Here is a 17,017-nt window from a genome sequence, read left to right on the forward strand (position 1 = left end):
TATTTCCCAATCCAGAGCTGCCAACCCTAACCATGGCGGTGACAAAGAATATTTTTTCTAACTCCTTTCGCTAAGTTGGACCTTACAGCCGCAGGACAGAACACTCCGCTAAGCTCAGACAAGCCGCGACTTCCCTGGCAAGGACTTGCTCTTTCACAAAAAAACAAAGCCCATGGAAAAAAACATGACGGGACGAAAGCAGAGGGGAGAACAGAGGCTTCTGCGGGAGACCATTAGTTGGACACCGAAGGAGGCAGGCCTGGACGCCGAGTCTGAATAATTTTGGGCTTTGGCGAATTCTTTGGGTCTTCCTCTGAGTCGCTGTCGCAGATCTGCACCACGACGCTCGGGGTGGACTCTGTGCCTGCGTGCAACTCATATTTCTCACCTGCAAGAAAAGACAAGCGTTTAGAACAGGGGTGTCAAACATGCGGTTTGCGGGCCGAATTAGACCCTTGGCGGGCTCCTATCAGGCCCCTGAGCAACTGGCTGTCATCTGCTTCCTTCTCCCTCTCTCTTGCTTCCTTCTGCATAACAGCTTGCTTTGCCAGGCTTGCTCAATTGCACAGGAGCTACAGAGCAAAGCCTCTCTTTTCTCCATTGGCTGAGGCTCCTGCCTCGTAAAGGAATGGGGGGGAGGAGAGCTTGCTTTGCCAGGCTTGCTCAATTGCACAGGAGCTACAGAGCGAAACCTCTATTTTCTTCATTGGCTGAGGCTCCTCCCTTGGGGAGGAAGGGAGGAGGGAGAGCTTGCTTTGCCAGGCTCTCTCAATCACACAGCAGAGCTACTGAGCCAAGCCTCTCTTCCTTCTATTAGCTGAGACTCCTCCCCCTATCAGTACATTTTAGACACTTTTGGGCATCATCCACACATTTTGGGACTGTGTGCTATTGATGCACTCCAGGAATTAGTCACGACTGGATTGGGAAAACCTAGTTGTTCAGAGGCAATATCCAGCAATGTGTAGATGTGAAACTTGGTGCTGTGGTGCGAAATTGGTGTCAAAGAGACACACACACGGTCAGTGTGTGGGGGTAAGCCAAGTAGGTGGCCACCTAGGGCGCCACCTGGCCTAGGGTGCACCACTAGGCACCCCCTCTCCCCACATGCAGCTAATGTGCTCTTTGGAGCCTGCCTCCCCCAATGGAAAGCAGGTTTAATGAAGCGCAGACGCTGCCCAGCCGGTTTTGTGTTTCCTTGGCCTGTTTCAGACCCAGGAAACATGAAAGCGGATAGCACCTGTGCAGTGCATTCCTCAGATCCCGGCAGGGCTAAATTAACCAATTGTAAAAGCTGAAGAAGACCCAATTACAGTTTCCGAAACCTGGCTCCTGTTGAAGTTGCCTGCTGCCACTCAGCCTTCCTACTCTGCTTTAATAGAGCCATGGGGTGGCAGCCATAGCTCAGTGGCAGAGCATCTTTCTTGCATGCACGAGGTCTTGTCCCTGGCACCTCAAACTAAAAAGATCAAGTAGAAATGGTCATGTGAAGGTCTCATCCCTGGCACCTCCAGCTTAAAGGATCAAGTAGTACTCTCACAATTTTTATTGCTTAATCTTACTTTAAAAAAAAAAAAATTCAAATAAAAACCTGTAAATTAAAAGTGTAAATAATTTCAAGTTTCTTCATTTCTTCTACAATTCTCTGTTTAAAAAAAAAAACAAATCGGGGGGGGCACACTAGCTGTCAGCTCACCTAGGGCACCAAAAACCCTAGCATCAGCCTTCAATACAGCTCCCTGCTCATGAAGACTGGCCTGTCCAGAGGTGTGCAAGTTACCTTATTTTAACTTTGTTTGCATTATTTATTTGTTTATTCATTCGATTTTTAGCCCGCCCTTCCCCTAGAACAGGCTCAGGGCGGGTTACATCATAAAAACAGTCAACAGTAAAAACAGTAAAGGAAAAAGATCCCCTGTGCAAGCACCAGTCATTTATGACTCTGGGGTGATGTTGCTTTCACAACATTTTCACGGCAGACTTTTTACGGGGTAGTTTCCCCAGTCATCTACACCCCCCCACCCCCCGCAGCAAGCTGGGGACTCATTTTACCGACCTCGGAAGGATGGAAGGCTGAGTCAACCTCGAGCCGGCTACCTGAAAACCCAGCTTCCGCCGAGGATTGAACTCAGGTCATGAGCAGAGCTTAGGACTGCAGTACTGCAGCTTTAACACTGCGCCAAAAGACCAATTTAAAAAAATATAAAATCAAAGATTACAAAGACTAAGATGGCAGAATTCTGTCTCACAGATGTGACCTATTGTCCAGGTCCAGCAGATCTTGTAGTGCTGGGATGGAAGGAGGGATGGAATGAGGGGGGGAGGCCGGCAACAAGCGACGCCCACTGCCTGGCTAAAGAGCTCTGTTTTACAGGCCCTGTGGAATTGAACCAGATCCCGCAGGGCCCGGATCTCCATTTATGATGGAATATGCAAGGTCTGTAGTGCAGCCTTGTGAAGAAGATCTGAAGATCACCCTACAGGGTGACAGGTGAAGGGTTTGGTCGTTAGCATAGCTAGATTAGCTAGATTAGCTAGATAGCTAGATCTAGCATAGCTAGATTAGCTAGAATTGCCCACAATTTCAAATTATGGAACTAAGTTGGAGCCCAGTCGCACCAACAATGTTTTCTTCACAATGTAAGCTTCTGTGTGCTAGAAGAACACTTCATCAGACAATGGGATGGGATGGGAGGGGATGGAAAGCAGTCTTACGCATAGAGGAAGTGGGCAGTTAATTAGTATGCAAAATAGTGGAAATCTTTTTAGCAGATTAAGAGAATCACAAGTTGGAGGTCTGGTGATTGCTAGTTTGTGTTGACTGGGCAGAAGCAACAGCAAAGGCAATAAACGTTGGGATAGGAGAATGATGTCTATGTCATAAGGTATCCTAAGTGTGAAGTTAACGAGGCAGTGGGTTTCTCAACTCAAACTGGAAACCGAGCACCTTGTGCCAATTTCCTGTTTCCCTCTCTAGTCTCCTTCCTGCACTCGGGTTCCAAAAGCCTGTCCTGAAGTTATTTAATGCAACTTACTAGAGCCAGTAGCATTATCTGACTTCTGTGGAAACAAAAAGCTTTAGAAGAGCGTTTGCTCCGGCTAGGTGTTTCACTGTCCTGTCTGCAGTTACTGAAAGTAGGTAAAATAAAATCCCCTACTCAGAAACACCATGTTGTCTGGTCCTTTTAAAAGCCAGGGATTGAACCTGGGGTCTTCTTACAAGGAAAGCAGAGACTCTTCCATTAAGCCACAACCCTGAATAAATAATTCTTGCACCCACAACAGAACGAAGAATCAAGGCTGCCTTTCATACGCTACGCATGGCTTTCTATACAAAGTCTCCGCGCAAAGAAAAAGGAAAGGTCCGAAGCGATTCTCAGCCTGGAAGGTAATGGAACAACTTGATTTTGCATACTCGCAGACAAGAGCTATACATCTGATTTTATCCTAGAAGAAATATTTTTTATCACAGCGGCTACAATGCAAATGGACAATTTCACAATTCTGTTTTGAGGGTTCTTCTCTGAGCTGGAAGCTGTCAAGCACTAATGGCCTGGCTGACAGGATAACATGTAAAGGGGGAAATCACTGCTTGGCCGAATGGCGCGGAGAAATTATAAGGGTCTGCTTTGCTTATTTTCCCTGCAGGCTCCAGTTAATTTTGCAGCTACGGGCTGACGTCAGTGCTGTCAACCAGCTCCCGGGTCCACGTTGGTTATTGTCATCTACATGCAGCTCCGCTGCAATACACAGAGAGAGAGAGAGACAGAGACAGAGACAGAGATGCTGAGAGAGCCTTTTCCGCCCATTTTGGACATAAGAGAAGCCATGTTGGATCAGGCCAATGGCCCATCCAGTCCAACACTCTGTGTCACATAAGAACATAAGAGAAGTCATGTTGGATCAGGCCAGTGGCCCATCCAGTCCAAAACTCTATGTCACATAAGAACATAAGAGAAGCCATGTTGGATCAGGCCAATGGCCCATCCAGTCCAACACTCTGTGTCACATAAGAACATAAGAGAAGCCATGTTGGATCAGGCCAGTGGCCCATCCAGTCCAACACTCTGTGTCACATAAGAACATAAGAGAAGCCATGTTGGATCAGGCCAGTGGCCCATCCAGTCCAACACTCTATGTCACATAAGAACATAAGAGAAGTCATGTTGGATCAGGCCAGTGGCCCATCCAGTCCAACACTCTGTGTCATAAGAACATAAGAGAAGCCATGTTGGATCAGGCCAATGGCCTATCCAGTCCAACACTCTGTGTCACATAAGAACATAAGAGAAGTCATGTTGGATCAGGCCAGTGGCCCATCCAGTCCAACACTCTGTGTCACATAAGAACATAAGAGAAGCCATGTTGGATCAGGCCAATGGCCCATCCAGTCCAACACTCTGTGTCACATAAGAACATAAAAGAAGCCATGTTGGATCAGGCCAATGGCCCATCCAGTCCAACACTCTGTGTCACATAAGAACATAAGAGAAGCCATGTTGGATCAGGCCAATGGCCCATCCAGTCCAACACTCTATGTCACATAAGAGAAGCCATGTTGGATCAGGCCAATGGCCCATCCAGTCCAACACTCTATGTTACACAGTGGCCAAAAGAACCAGGTCCCATTAGAGATCCATCAGTGGGGCCAGGACACTAGAAGCCCTCCCACTGTTCCCTCCCTCACCCCAAGCACCAAGAATACAGAGCATCACTCCCCCAGAGAGTTCCAACAATACACTGTGGCTAGTAGCCACCGATGGACCTCTGCTCCATATGTTTCTCCAATTCCCTCTTGAAGCTGTCTATGCTTGTAGCCGCCACTAACTCCTGTGGCAGTGAATTCCACGTGTTAATCACCCTTTGGGTGAAGAAGTACTTCCTTTTATCCGTTCTAACCCGACTGCTCAGCAATTTCATCGAGTGCCCACAAGTTCTTGTACTGTGAGAAAGGGAGAAAAGTACTTTTTTCTCTACCTTCTCTATCCTAGTGGTCCCCAACCTTTTTGGCCCCGGGGACCGGCCCCAGGGCCGGCCTGCTGACCATGGCCCCAGGGCCGGTAGGGTGGGAGCACCCAATTCGGCCTCCCCCTCGTGGCGTTTCCTCCTCCCTCCTTCACCGCCGCCATCCATGCAGCCTCACCACTTCCTCCTCTTGTTTTCCTCCCTCATCACCACCATGTGCAGCCTCCCCCTCCCGCCGTTTTCCTCCTTCCTCCGCTGCTAGTGCAGCCTCATCGCCTGCCCCCTCCATTTTCCTCCTACCTCCTTCACCACCACCATCGGCGCAGCCTCATCACCTCCACCTCCCCCCATTTTCACCATTTTAAGGTTGGGGAAGGGGCCTTCCCTTCCCCGGTCTTAAAATGGTGAAAACAGGGAAAGAGGAGGTGCCATTGGGGGGCGGTACTGGTCCCCAGCCCAGGGTTTGGGGACCTCTGCTCTATCCCATGAATAATCTTGTAAACCTCTATCATGTCACCCCTCAGTCGACGTTTCTCCAAGCTCAAGAGCCCCAAGCTCTTTAACCTTTCTTCATAGGGAAAGGGTTCCAACCCTTGAATCATTCTAGTTGCCCTTTTCTGGACTTTCCCCAAGGCTCATTGTCAAAAGACACCTGATTTTGATAGTCATATATGAACATATGAAGCTGCCTTCTACTGAATCAGCCCCTCAGTCCATCAAAGTCAGTATTGTCTTCTCAGACTGGCAGAGGCTCTCCAGGGTCTCAAGCTGAGGTTTTTCACGCCTACTTGCCTGGATCCTTTTTAGTTGGCGATGCCGGGGATTGAACCTGGGACCTTCTGCTTGCCAAGCAGATGCTCTACCACTGAGCCACCATCCCTCCCATATATATATATATGAACATATGAAGCTGCCTTCTACTGAATCAGACCCTGGGTCCATCAAAGTCAGTCTTGTCTACTCAGACTGGCAGAGGCTCTCCAGGGTCTCAAGCTGAGGTTTTTCACACCTATTTGCCTGGACCCTTTTTAGTTGGAGATGCCGGGGATTGAACCTGGGACCTTCTGCTTGCCAAGCAGATGCTCTACCACTGAGCCACCGTCCCTCCCATATATATATATGAACATATGAAACTGCCTTCTACTGAATCAGCCCCTCGGTCCATCAAAGTCAGTCTTGTCTACTCAGACTGGCAGAGGCTCTCCAGGGTCTCAAGCTGAGGTTTTTCACGCCTACTTGCCTGGACCCTTTTTAGTTGGAGATGCCGGGGATTGAACCTGGGACCTTCTGCTTCCCAAGCAGATGCTCTACCACTGAGCCACCGTCCCTCCCCTGAGATAATCTGCTTTCCGCTTGAAATGCGGCTGTGGTCCAGGCTGATCTGATCTTGGAAGCTAAGGAAGGTCAGCCCTGGTTAGTCCTTGGTGGGAAACCACCAAAGAAGCCCAGAGTTGCCACACAAAGGCAGACAATGGCAAACCACCTCTGACCGATTCCCCACTAGTCTTACCTCGCTCACCTTCCTCTTATCCGCGGGGCTTCCGTCGGATTTCACACTATCTGCCCCAGCGCTGCAACTAGCTTCACCTTTCTCGTGCAGGGAAAGAGAAAGAGGTTTTCAGAGGATCTCGTTTGCCGCGCGAAAGAGCCGGAGCAAGTTGCAGCCCCCGGGTAGATAGTGTGAAATCCGACAGAAGCCCCGCAGAGAAGAGGAGAGTGAGAGAAGAGGTAAGGCTAGTGGGAAATCAGTCTTTGGGTGTTTTTACACTGACCGTTTGTGACTCTATCACCGCATTGGAAACTCACCTTTTACATTACCTAACGTTCTCACAACGGTTTTGCATCGTTGCTGCCCGAAGCATCTGCATTCGTTTCGGTGAGACGAGTTTCGGCGCTGCCGCTGCAACGTTTTTCTCGACACTAGTTGTGATCCGGTCTTTTCTCTACAGGCGTTTCAAACTTGTATTGTAGAAGTTGCCATGCGTTTTAAAAGACTCCTCCAAAAGCCACCACAAGGGGCAGTAATTTGCATGAGAACTGACAGCACTTGACATTTTTGCATATCATTGCTTGCCTCATCTTGTAATTTAAATTTGTATTGTTCTTGCAATGTTGGCATGATTTCCAAGCAATTGTATACATTTAACTAAGCACTGGTATTCCGGCTGCCCTCTGATCAGAGACACCCCCCCCCCCCCCCCAAAATTGAAATGCTTTCAGCAGGAAATATAGAAGTTTGGCTACGCAAAATGAGCAAAGCAAATCTACCAATGTAAAAGGAAAATAATTAAAGCGGAACAGTGGCAGGCGATTTGAAGACTCTAAAACTCTGGATCAAACTGAATGTAAAAACACCCTTAGAGTCTTCAAATCGCCTGCCACTGTTCCGCTTTAATTATTTTCTTTTTACATTTAAGCGTTTCAATTTGGGGGGGGTGTCTCTGATCAGATGGCAGCCGGAATACCAGTGCTTAGTTAAATGTATACGATTGCTTGGAAACTGTGTCAACACTGCAAAAACAATACGAATTTAAATGACTAGATGAGGCAAGCAGTGATATGTAAAAATGTAAAGTGCTGTTGGTTCTCATGCAGATTACTGCACCTCGTGGCTTTCGGAGGAGTCTTTTAAAATGCATGAAAACTTCTACAATACAAGTTTGAAACGCCTGTAGAGAAATGACCGGATCAAAACTAATGTCAAGAAAAACGTTGCAGCAGCAGCTCCGAAACTCATCTCACCGAAACAAATGTAGATGCTTCAGGCAGCAATGATGCAAAACAGTTGTGAGAACGCTGGGTAATATAAAAGGTGAGTTTCCAATGTGGTGATAGAGTCACAAACTGTCAGTGTAAAAACACCCCATGATGCACTTGTTACTGTTTTGCTCTCAATGGACAGTTTTTAGGTCCTATTGAATATATCTTATCCTATTGAAATATCAACTGCCATTGGAGCCACGGGCAATTTCTCATTTGTTAGCAGACACTGAACCTGAAATAACTGTCTCAGGAGCAAAGCACTCAGCAATCATAATCTCACTGAAATGTTAATAATAATTTCTAACTAGTTAACCAAGGAGAGACCCACCGCAATTTAAAATCTATAAGACTTCCGGTTCTCACTCCTTAATGGCGAATTTCAACTAGTAAGGTTTTACCATTTATCAGTTTTGCAAAGTTTTATTTTTTTATCCCCTATTATAAAGTTAGTTCAGCCAGCTCTGAATCAACCAAGAACACTTTATTGCAAGAACAGTCACAAACAGCACAGGCTCTTCACTCATTACACACACTCAGTTGACCCCCTAGCAAGCAACAGTTGCTCCTACTAGCTCACTCCAGACTCCTTTATTTGCATCTCTTTGTTAAAAGTTGTTATGTGCCTAGCATCGTGACGGGCCACTTCTTCCAGGCTTCAGGATCCTGATTTGCAAGGAGTGCCTGTCTCAAGCTCAGGCAACCATAACCCAGTGTGATGCAGACAACAGCCCCTGAAAGCGGTCCTGTTCACTGGGAGCAGGTCTCAGGAGAAAGCGTAGGCTGCCCCAGCTCATGTTCCATGTATGTTCAGAAGCATAAAATGTGAAAAACAGCCAGTGCTGAGGAGAGGACATTAATACTTGTAATGGCTGGCAGTCATAAAACACGCACAGTCATAAAACACGCACAGGCATAAAACACACATTCTTACAAGGTGTAACACAGCACTTTTTTGCTGTTTTCGAAAAGAATCTGGAAATTGTGCAACAGCCATTGCAATGCGGTTGCAGGGCAGCGCAACAGGCTCTCAAGGACAATCTCCTCTTATCCGATGAAGCGCCAACCTGGCCACAAGACCGTTTCCTGGGGCCTGAAAAATCAGCAAGCCAGGCACAACAGCGGTATTTCTGCCGCCCGGTCACAGCTGTGAATCATGATCAAGCATTTCCTGGGCTTGGAGCCATTTCTTCCGCTAATGGACTTTCCCCTTTCATGGAGAGCGTTCCACCGAGAACGTAGGTCACTTTGTTCTTTGGGGGAGGGGGTGGGAGAGAAAAAGATCTTTTGTAACCATTGGAGATGGGAACACAGCATAGAACCCATAACCGGACATGAATTCTGAAAGGGTAGAACCACTGTAGGCTCTGTACAGCCTAATGAATCCTGGGACACCATTTCAGATTCAGTTACAGGGCTTTCTTTGTAGCGGGAACTCCTTTGCATATTAGGCCACACATCCCTGATACAGCCAATCCTCCAAGAGCTTACAGGGTCTACTGTAAGCTCCAGGAGGATTGGCTGCATCAAGGGGGTGTGGCCTAATATGCAAAGGAGCTCCAGGAGGATTGGCTGCATCAAGGGGGTGTGGCCTAATATGCAAAGGAACTCCTGCTAGAATTGCACCCCTGATTAAGAGCCCTGTAAGCTCTTGGAGGATTGGCTACATCGGGGGGGGGGCGGGGTGTGTGGCTTAATATGCAAAGGAGTTCCTGCTACAAAAAAAGCCCTGGAAGCTAAGAATGTCGGCCCCTGTTAGTCCAGTAACGCCTTAGAGACAAACAGGCTTTCCAGGGTATGAGCTTTCGAGAGTAAAGAATTCCCTTTGTCACTTTGACTTTCAAAAGCTCATAGGCTGAAAAGTCTTGTTGGTCTCTAAGGTGCTACTGGACTCTCACCAAATTGTTGTTGGAGGAGGGGCTGTGGACTCATTGGCAGAGCATCTTCTTGGCATGCAGAAAGCCCCAGGTTCGATCCTAGCATCTCCAGTTAAGAGGAACATGCAGTGGGTGATGGGACCCTGGAGAGCCGCTGATGGTCTGAGTAGACAATGCTGACTTTGATGGACAAGGGCAGGGGAGGGACGGTGGCTCAGTGGTAGAGCATCTGCTTGGGAAGCAGAAGGTCCCAGGTTCAATCCCCGGCATCTCCAAAAAGGGTCCAGGCAAATAGGTGTGAAAAACCTCAGCTTGAGACCCTGGAGAGCCGCTGCCAGTCTGAGAAGACAATACTGACTTTGATGGACCCAGGGTCTGATTCAGTATAAGGCAGCTTCATATGTTCATATATGCTTAATACCAGAGCCACATAGAATAAACACCAGATGTTTGAGAGCTGGGAGGGAGGGAGGAAGGAAGGAAGGAAGGAAGGAAGGAAGGAAGGAAGGAAGGAAGGAAGGGAGGAAGGGAGGAAGGAAGGGAGGAAGGGAGGAAGGGAGGAAGGGAGGAAGGGAGGAAGGGAGGAAGGAAGGAAGGAAGGAAGGAAGGAAGGAAGGAAGGAAGGAAGGAAGGAAGGAAGGAAGGAAGGAAGGAAGGAAGGAAGGAAGGAAAATGGATGGGGAGGGAGGGATGGAAAGAAAGAAAATTCAACTTTAAATGCATTCTCCGAGCTGCGAACTGGCTTGGCTTGGAGAAGTGATTTAAAGAGACAGATGTTTTCTCCAAGCTGGCCGACAGGGTGACAGAGGCTTCAAGAGCCACACACCACGGGTGAAAGAGCCACACGTGGCTTCTGAGCCACAGTCTGGCCACCCCTGGCCAAGAGTCTTGATTCAATATAAGGCAGCTTCATCTGTTTGACTGCAGACCAACGCAGCTACCTGCTGAAACCCACATACTTTTTGTAGGGCTCAGTGGATTTATTCAAGAGGCTGTGATTTATTTGTGGATTTATTTCTGAGGCTGTGCCACAAGTACACACCTTGCAAAAATAAATTCCAAAACATTAGCAGCCGGAGCGGGGGGGAAGGGGAGGAGAAAGAGGCAATAATTATAGCTCCAGTTTATGAAATGTAAATGAATGCACTGCGTAAAACAGGCATTTACCAGCTCCGGGAGGGACATTTGAAAGGACGTGATGGGAAAACAGCCTTTCTGCCCTTGTTCTGGAAATAAAAACGCGAAGGAGAGCAGGCTTGCGCCGTTCAGCTGCAGCTCATTTGAAAACTGTCATCTGCACTTAACTAAAATTGATCTCACCCATGTATGCTAAAAATAGCACTTGGGCGGGGGGGAGGAGCGGGGAGGCGGAAAAGCTCCTCCCAACGATGCCTTGCTGTCCTATCTCTGCCCGCCGGCTCCTCCAAAGGAGGGAGAACACGACCTTTGTGAAACGCTTTCCCAGAGAGCAGAATAACTAAGAACGTTTCACGTTTCAGCAGCTCCAAAGCAGGAATGGGTTTATGAGCCAGATAACGGGTCTAAATGTCTCCTTCTGTAATGCCGCAGCAGCAGTGCTTATATGTGTGTGTGTGTGTTTGGGGGGGGGGGCATTTATGCAGCACTGGCAGTCAAGAAGAAGAAGAAGAAGACTGCATTTTTATACCCCGCCCTTCTCTCTGAATCAGAGACTGAGACCAATTTCCCACTAGACCTTTAACACTGGTTTAACCCTGTCCCCAAGCTGACATTTTACACTAGAATCAGAAAAACCTATGACTCCGTAACTCTCTGATTTTAGCGTATAATGTCAGCTTTGGGACTGGGCTAAACCAGGATTAAAAGTCTAGTGCGAAACTGGTCTCAGAGCGGCTAACAATCTCCTTTATAACCTTCCGCCATAGTGATTGTTTCGCAGGATTACCCTCCCGAAATTTCAGACTTAATTATTTTGCAACTAGAACACTGTATTATTTCCAGGGCTTCTTTTGGAGAAAAAGCTCAGCAGGAGCTCATTTGCATATTAGGCCACACACCCCCGACACCACCATTGCTTAACACAGGACTTTTTGGAGAAAAAGCCCAGCAGGAACTCATTTGCATATGAGGGCACACCCTGATACCAAGCCAGCCGGAACTATGTTCCTGCTAAGAAAAAGCCCTGTATATTTCACATCTGCACAAGATACAATTGCTTAAAAAATCTGGGAACAGGGAAGGGAAGGAATTGGCAGTACTCTATAAAAGCTGCTAAGACAAGGGGGGGAAAATGCCACGTAAATGATCTATTTATTCATTTAACTTATTCAGAACATTTATTAGCTGCCTTTTTTCCTTATGGAGCTTAAGTCGGCTTACGACATAGATAAAACACATAAAATACATTAGAATGCAAAATCACAACTCGGGATGGCTGGTAGACATAACCAAGCACAGTCCTAAATCAAACCAGCTTTCAACTGCTTCTTAAGGATCAAAAGTGAGGGAGCCAGGCACATCTCCCAGGGGAGAGAGTTCCATCATCATGGGCCCACCACTGCAAAGGCCCTCTCTCGTGTACCCACCAACAGCCAATAAGTTTGTCCAGGGGTTGTTTTGTAGAAAAACAGGTGGCGGAGCTCATTAGCATAACTCACTAGCATATGCTGCCCCCTCCCCCAGCCAAAAGCAACCCGATGCAAGAAAAGAGAGCTCCAGGTGAGTGAGGTCTGCTTGGGATGGCTAGAGATCCAGCCAGCCCAAGCAGGCCTCACTTGCCTGGGGCTCTCCTGAGCCGTCCTCCCCACATCAAAAGGTCAGCCAGCCACCTGCCACCCCAAATCACATCAGAAGTGGAGAAAGGGTGGCGTGGGCTTCTCCAGGGGTTAATGAAGGCTGCTGGGGGTGTGGCAAAGCTCCTGGTGGCTGGCTGGCTGCCCGCTCTCCTAATCCAGGGAGAGCCAGTTTGGTGTAGTGGTTAAGTGTGCACAGGACTTTTTTGTAGAAAAGCCCAGCATACACTCATTTGCCTATTAGGCCACACCCTCTGACACCAAGTCAGCCAGAACTGTGTTCCTGTGCGTTCCTGCTCAAAAAAAAGCCCTGAGTGTGTGGACTCCTATCTGGGAGAACCGGGTTTGATTCCCCACTCCTCCACTTGCAGCTGCTGGAATGGCCTTGGGTCAGCCATAGCTCTCGCAGGAGTTGTCCTTGAAAGGGGAGTTGCTGTGAGAGCTCTCTCACCCACCTCACAGGGTGTCTGTGGGGGAGGAAGATAAAGGAGATTGTGAGCCACTCTGAGACTCGGAGTGGAGGGCGGGATATAAATCCAATATCCTCTTCTTCTTCTTCTTATGCAGCTGCACTTACTATTCAATGGACAAGGTAGGTGGGGGGGAGGAGGGGGAACCCTCAGAAAGGTTCAGGAGCTCTGCTCCTGTGAGCTCCTGCTGAATCTGAGGCATGAGTTTGTCCAAGAATGTCACCTCAAGATCCACACTATGTGACTGAAGGGAAGAATTGGGGGGGGGGGGGGGTTAATACACAGAACCAATCCAGGACAAATCCCTTTGAAAGGCATGCTTTTCAAAGCTACAAGCAATCATGCACCTCACCTGGCCCCAGTTTTGAAACGGCACAAAGGAGGTCGTAGTTGATGACCGGCGTCGCATCGCTGACCGGCTGCCAGCCGACGGGAGGGGAGGCAGGAGGCGAGATGAGAAACTGTTTTGCCGGCTGGGGGGGCGCCAAATGCCGCTTGTCCCCGTCGGTCTCGGAGGCCTGGACCTTTTTAGAAGAATGAGAAAACCCAATTTGGGAAACTTGTTTCAACGAAGAGAAGACCCGAAGTGCTAAAGGCAGAGTATCTATTTGCAAATAAATATCAGGAAGGACAAATCTGTCATGTACATGATTGCATCTATATGGGGGCGACCAAACTTGCTTAACGTAAGAGTCACCCAGAATAATAAACGTCAGATGTTTGAGAGCTGCAAGATATGAATGTCAGATGTTTGAGAGAAGGGAGAGAGGGAGGGAGGAAGGGAGGAAATAGATGGGGAGAGAGAGGTGGAAAGAAAGCAACTTCAACTTTAAATGCATTATCCAAGCCACCAGCTGGATTGGCTTGGAGAAGTGATGTAAAGAGAAAAAGGCCTTCTCCAAGCAGGCCGATGGGATGGTGGGGGGCTTCAAGAGCCACACAATAGGTGTGAAAGGGCCACGTGCGGCTCCGAGCTGCGATGTGGTCACCCCTATCATATACTGCTGGGTCACACCCACTGCAGCTCACAAGTGTGTTCCATTTAGCACAGGGCCCAGGGCCGAAGTTTATATCTCTGCTACCTGATCTTAAATAGGTACACACATGGCCTGGCCTGACAAGATCTCATTTATGTCAGATCCGGCCCTCATAACAAAATGAGTTTGGCACCCCTGAGTTAAAGCATCACCCCACACTGGCTTCCTCTTCAGGTTGGCTTTTCTGAACATAAACACACCCAAAGGGAAGAAGAGGTGGGGGGGAAGATGTTTCAGGGCTTGATAGAAAAATAAGAAGTTTCCATCATGTCCTGAAACAACTCTACCCCGTGCTCTAAATTTCTGCTTTGTGTTGTGATGTTCTGGCCAGTCCTAATTATATGCTGCTTTGGGGGTACCCCCTCCCTGGAAGGTCCAACCGTTTTTCTCAAAGTAAAAACATTCTTACCTGCGCAAAGTACAGTTTTAACTTCTTCCCCCGAAACTGCGTTTCGTGAAGTTCTATTCTGGCTCGAGCAGCTGATTTGGGGTTGCCGAAGTTTATCCGTACCCGCCGGAAACTCTTAAAGAGCTGAAACGTCACGCAGTCGTCATAAGCGCGGAATAAGCCCTCAAATTTGTCCTGCAAACATAAAATGATTCTGGTCACCTTTGAAGCCTGTGCCGTTTTTGTCCAAGATGAGTTCCTGCCCTTTTCTTTGTGGAGTTAAAAGGGGAGATATGGAGCCTGCAGTGGCACAGTATTAAAAATGAATGGGTAGAAATATGGCACAGAAAAGGCACTGAGTTTGATTCCACTTTCACCGTTTTGGGTGCTAGGATTGCTGTACCACACAGAACAGATGCTGTTCTAATATGGATTGTGTGCAACAAGTAGCAAATTGAGACCACACTGGTGTTTGCTATCTACAAAAATGATGCCCGGCCCTTTACTCTAAAACAGGGGTGGCCAACGGTAGCTCTCCAGATGTTTTTGGCCTACAACTCCCATCAGCCCCAGCCATTGACCATGCTGGCTGGGGCTGATGGGAGTTGTAGGCAAAAAAACATCTGGAGAGCTGCTGTTGGCCACCCCTGCTCTAAAAGACCATGGAACTCAGTTGTGCATTCCCAAGAACACCAGTAAGATGTAGGCTGATTCAGAACACAAGAGGACAGCCCAACCCTGTTGTTGTATATAAGTGCCTAGATGTCCTTTTTTAAAAGATGACAATCGACGTTTTTGAAGACTGTCCTCAGAAATTTCCAGGTTCTGATTCTCTCCAGTAAAAACAGCTCCAGTGGCTGTGGAATTTTGTTTCCTGAGCTGCCAAAGGGCACCTAGAGCTACCTCCAGCTGGAAGAACATCCGTGCCTTGACCCGTCAAACTTCTTCCAGCTAGTCACTAATCCTCAGGAAAAGCCTGGTAGAGTGAGAATACCACAGGAGGTGGCGGCGACTGCAAGCATAGCCAGCTTCACGAGGGGACTGGATCAACATACGGAGCAGAGGTCCATCAGTGGCTATTAGCCACAGCGTATTGTTAGAACTCTCTGTCTGGGGCTCTGTATTCTTGGTGCTTGGTGGGGTGGCAACAGTGGGAGGGCTTCTAGTGTCCTGGTCCCGCTGGTGGACTTCCTGATGGCACCTGGGTTTTTTGGCCACTGTGTGACACAGCGTTTAGCTGGATGGGCCATTGGCCTGATCCAACATGGCTTCTCTTGTGTTCTTAGCGAGGATAACTTCACCAGCTGTTTCTGCTGTTGACTGAAACCAAGGCATAGAAGTAGCTAATAACACTTAAAGGTTGTTTTATAGATAATTCCACAGCTGAGGTAGGTGTTGTTTTTTTAAATAGATGGCGGTGTTGTTCCATACAGAAATCTAAACACCAAAACCAAGAAGTGCTTTTTATAAAGATCAACTAAATTACATGAAATGAGCGTTCTGGTTTTAACTTACTTTAATGACGCGTTTATGTGCTGGTTTTAATGGCTTTTAAAATGAGATTGTAATGGCATATTTTAATTCACTAGCTGCCTTGATGGCCACTGAGAGGGCAGAAAGGAGTAGTAAAAATCTTGTTAATAATAATTCCTCTTCCTCAGCATTGTCTGTGGACCGCTTTGCTGAATTCAGTTTTACTAGGCATCTTTGCTGTTAAAGTAAGTCAAATCTTTTTTTAATCATACTTCGTAATCTGCTTCCCGAGTGACTAGTGCTTATTCATATTCGCAGGGCTTTTTTCATATTAGGCCACACCCTGAGTCCGCTTTCGGAGAGGGTGGGATAGAAATTTAAAGTAATAAATAGAAAAGGCCCACCAGGAACTCATTTGCATATTAGGCCGCACCCACCATAGTTTCACATAGGGTTTTTGTAGAAAAAGCCCAGCAGGAATTCATTTGCATATTAGGCCACACCCCTGACATCACCATTGTTTCACACAGTGTTTTTTTTTTTAGAAATAGCCCAGCAGGAACTCATATATTAGGCCACACCCTCTGACATCACCATTGTCTCACACAGGTTTTTTGTAGAAAAAGCCCAGCAGGAACTCATTTGCATATTAGGTCACACACCCTGACACCAAGCAGCCGGAACCGCATTCCTTTTTTTAAAAAAAAATATAACAAGCTTTATTTTGGTTTAGAATATCCCAAAAACAGTTTTACATAAAGTATCAATTCAGGAAGACAAGTATACATAAAAGAATAAGCAAAAAACCATCAGTACATTTACTGTGGGTATTTTAAGGTTACAAATCTTAAAGTTGCTATTTTCAATGCTTAAAATTAGAAGTATAGCATCTTACTATATATCATTCTCCTTGGAAGAATATCTAGATCAGACAGATAGCTTACTATAGGGCACCAAACAGCAATGAAAAAAATTTCATAGTTTTCTGTTATAGCGGTTTGTGATTGTACAGAAATCTTTGACATAACAAAATATTCCCAAATACGTTGTTGCCATTCCAGAATTGCTGGTGGGGATTTGTTTATCTGGTGTGCAGCTAATGTGGTACGTGCCGCTGAAATTAGAATATGTATTCTTTCGGTATTAACTTTATCTCTTGTAGGGTCTCTCCACTGCCCGAGAAGGAAGACTTCAGGTTGTAAAGGTGAGTGAGTATCTGTAATGATAGCTATGTTATTGATTGTTTCCAATAAGTTTGTATGTGTTTGCACGACCA

General features: G+C 47.2%; 1 protein-coding gene across 2 annotated transcripts in view; it reads right to left on the reverse strand.

The window, feature by feature from the left end:
* Positions 1–203: 203 nt before the first annotated feature.
* Positions 204–17,017, reverse strand: part of RCAN2 (regulator of calcineurin 2) — a 101,631-nt gene continuing 84,817 nt past the window's right edge. For both annotated transcript variants that reach the window (XM_060257683.1, XM_060257689.1), the window contains exons 2-4: positions 14,290–14,463; positions 13,191–13,367; positions 204–383 (exon numbers count right to left, since the gene is read on the reverse strand). In XM_060257683.1, the coding sequence (XP_060113666.1) occupies positions 234–383; positions 13,191–13,367; positions 14,290–14,463 (501 nt within the window). In that variant the 3' untranslated portion in view covers positions 204–233. The remainder of the gene's footprint in view (positions 384–13,190; positions 13,368–14,289; positions 14,464–17,017) is intronic.

Source organism: Heteronotia binoei, chromosome 1 (assembly GCF_032191835.1).
Source record: "Heteronotia binoei isolate CCM8104 ecotype False Entrance Well chromosome 1, APGP_CSIRO_Hbin_v1, whole genome shotgun sequence".
Lineage (NCBI taxonomy): Eukaryota > Metazoa > Chordata > Lepidosauria > Squamata > Gekkonidae > Heteronotia > Heteronotia binoei.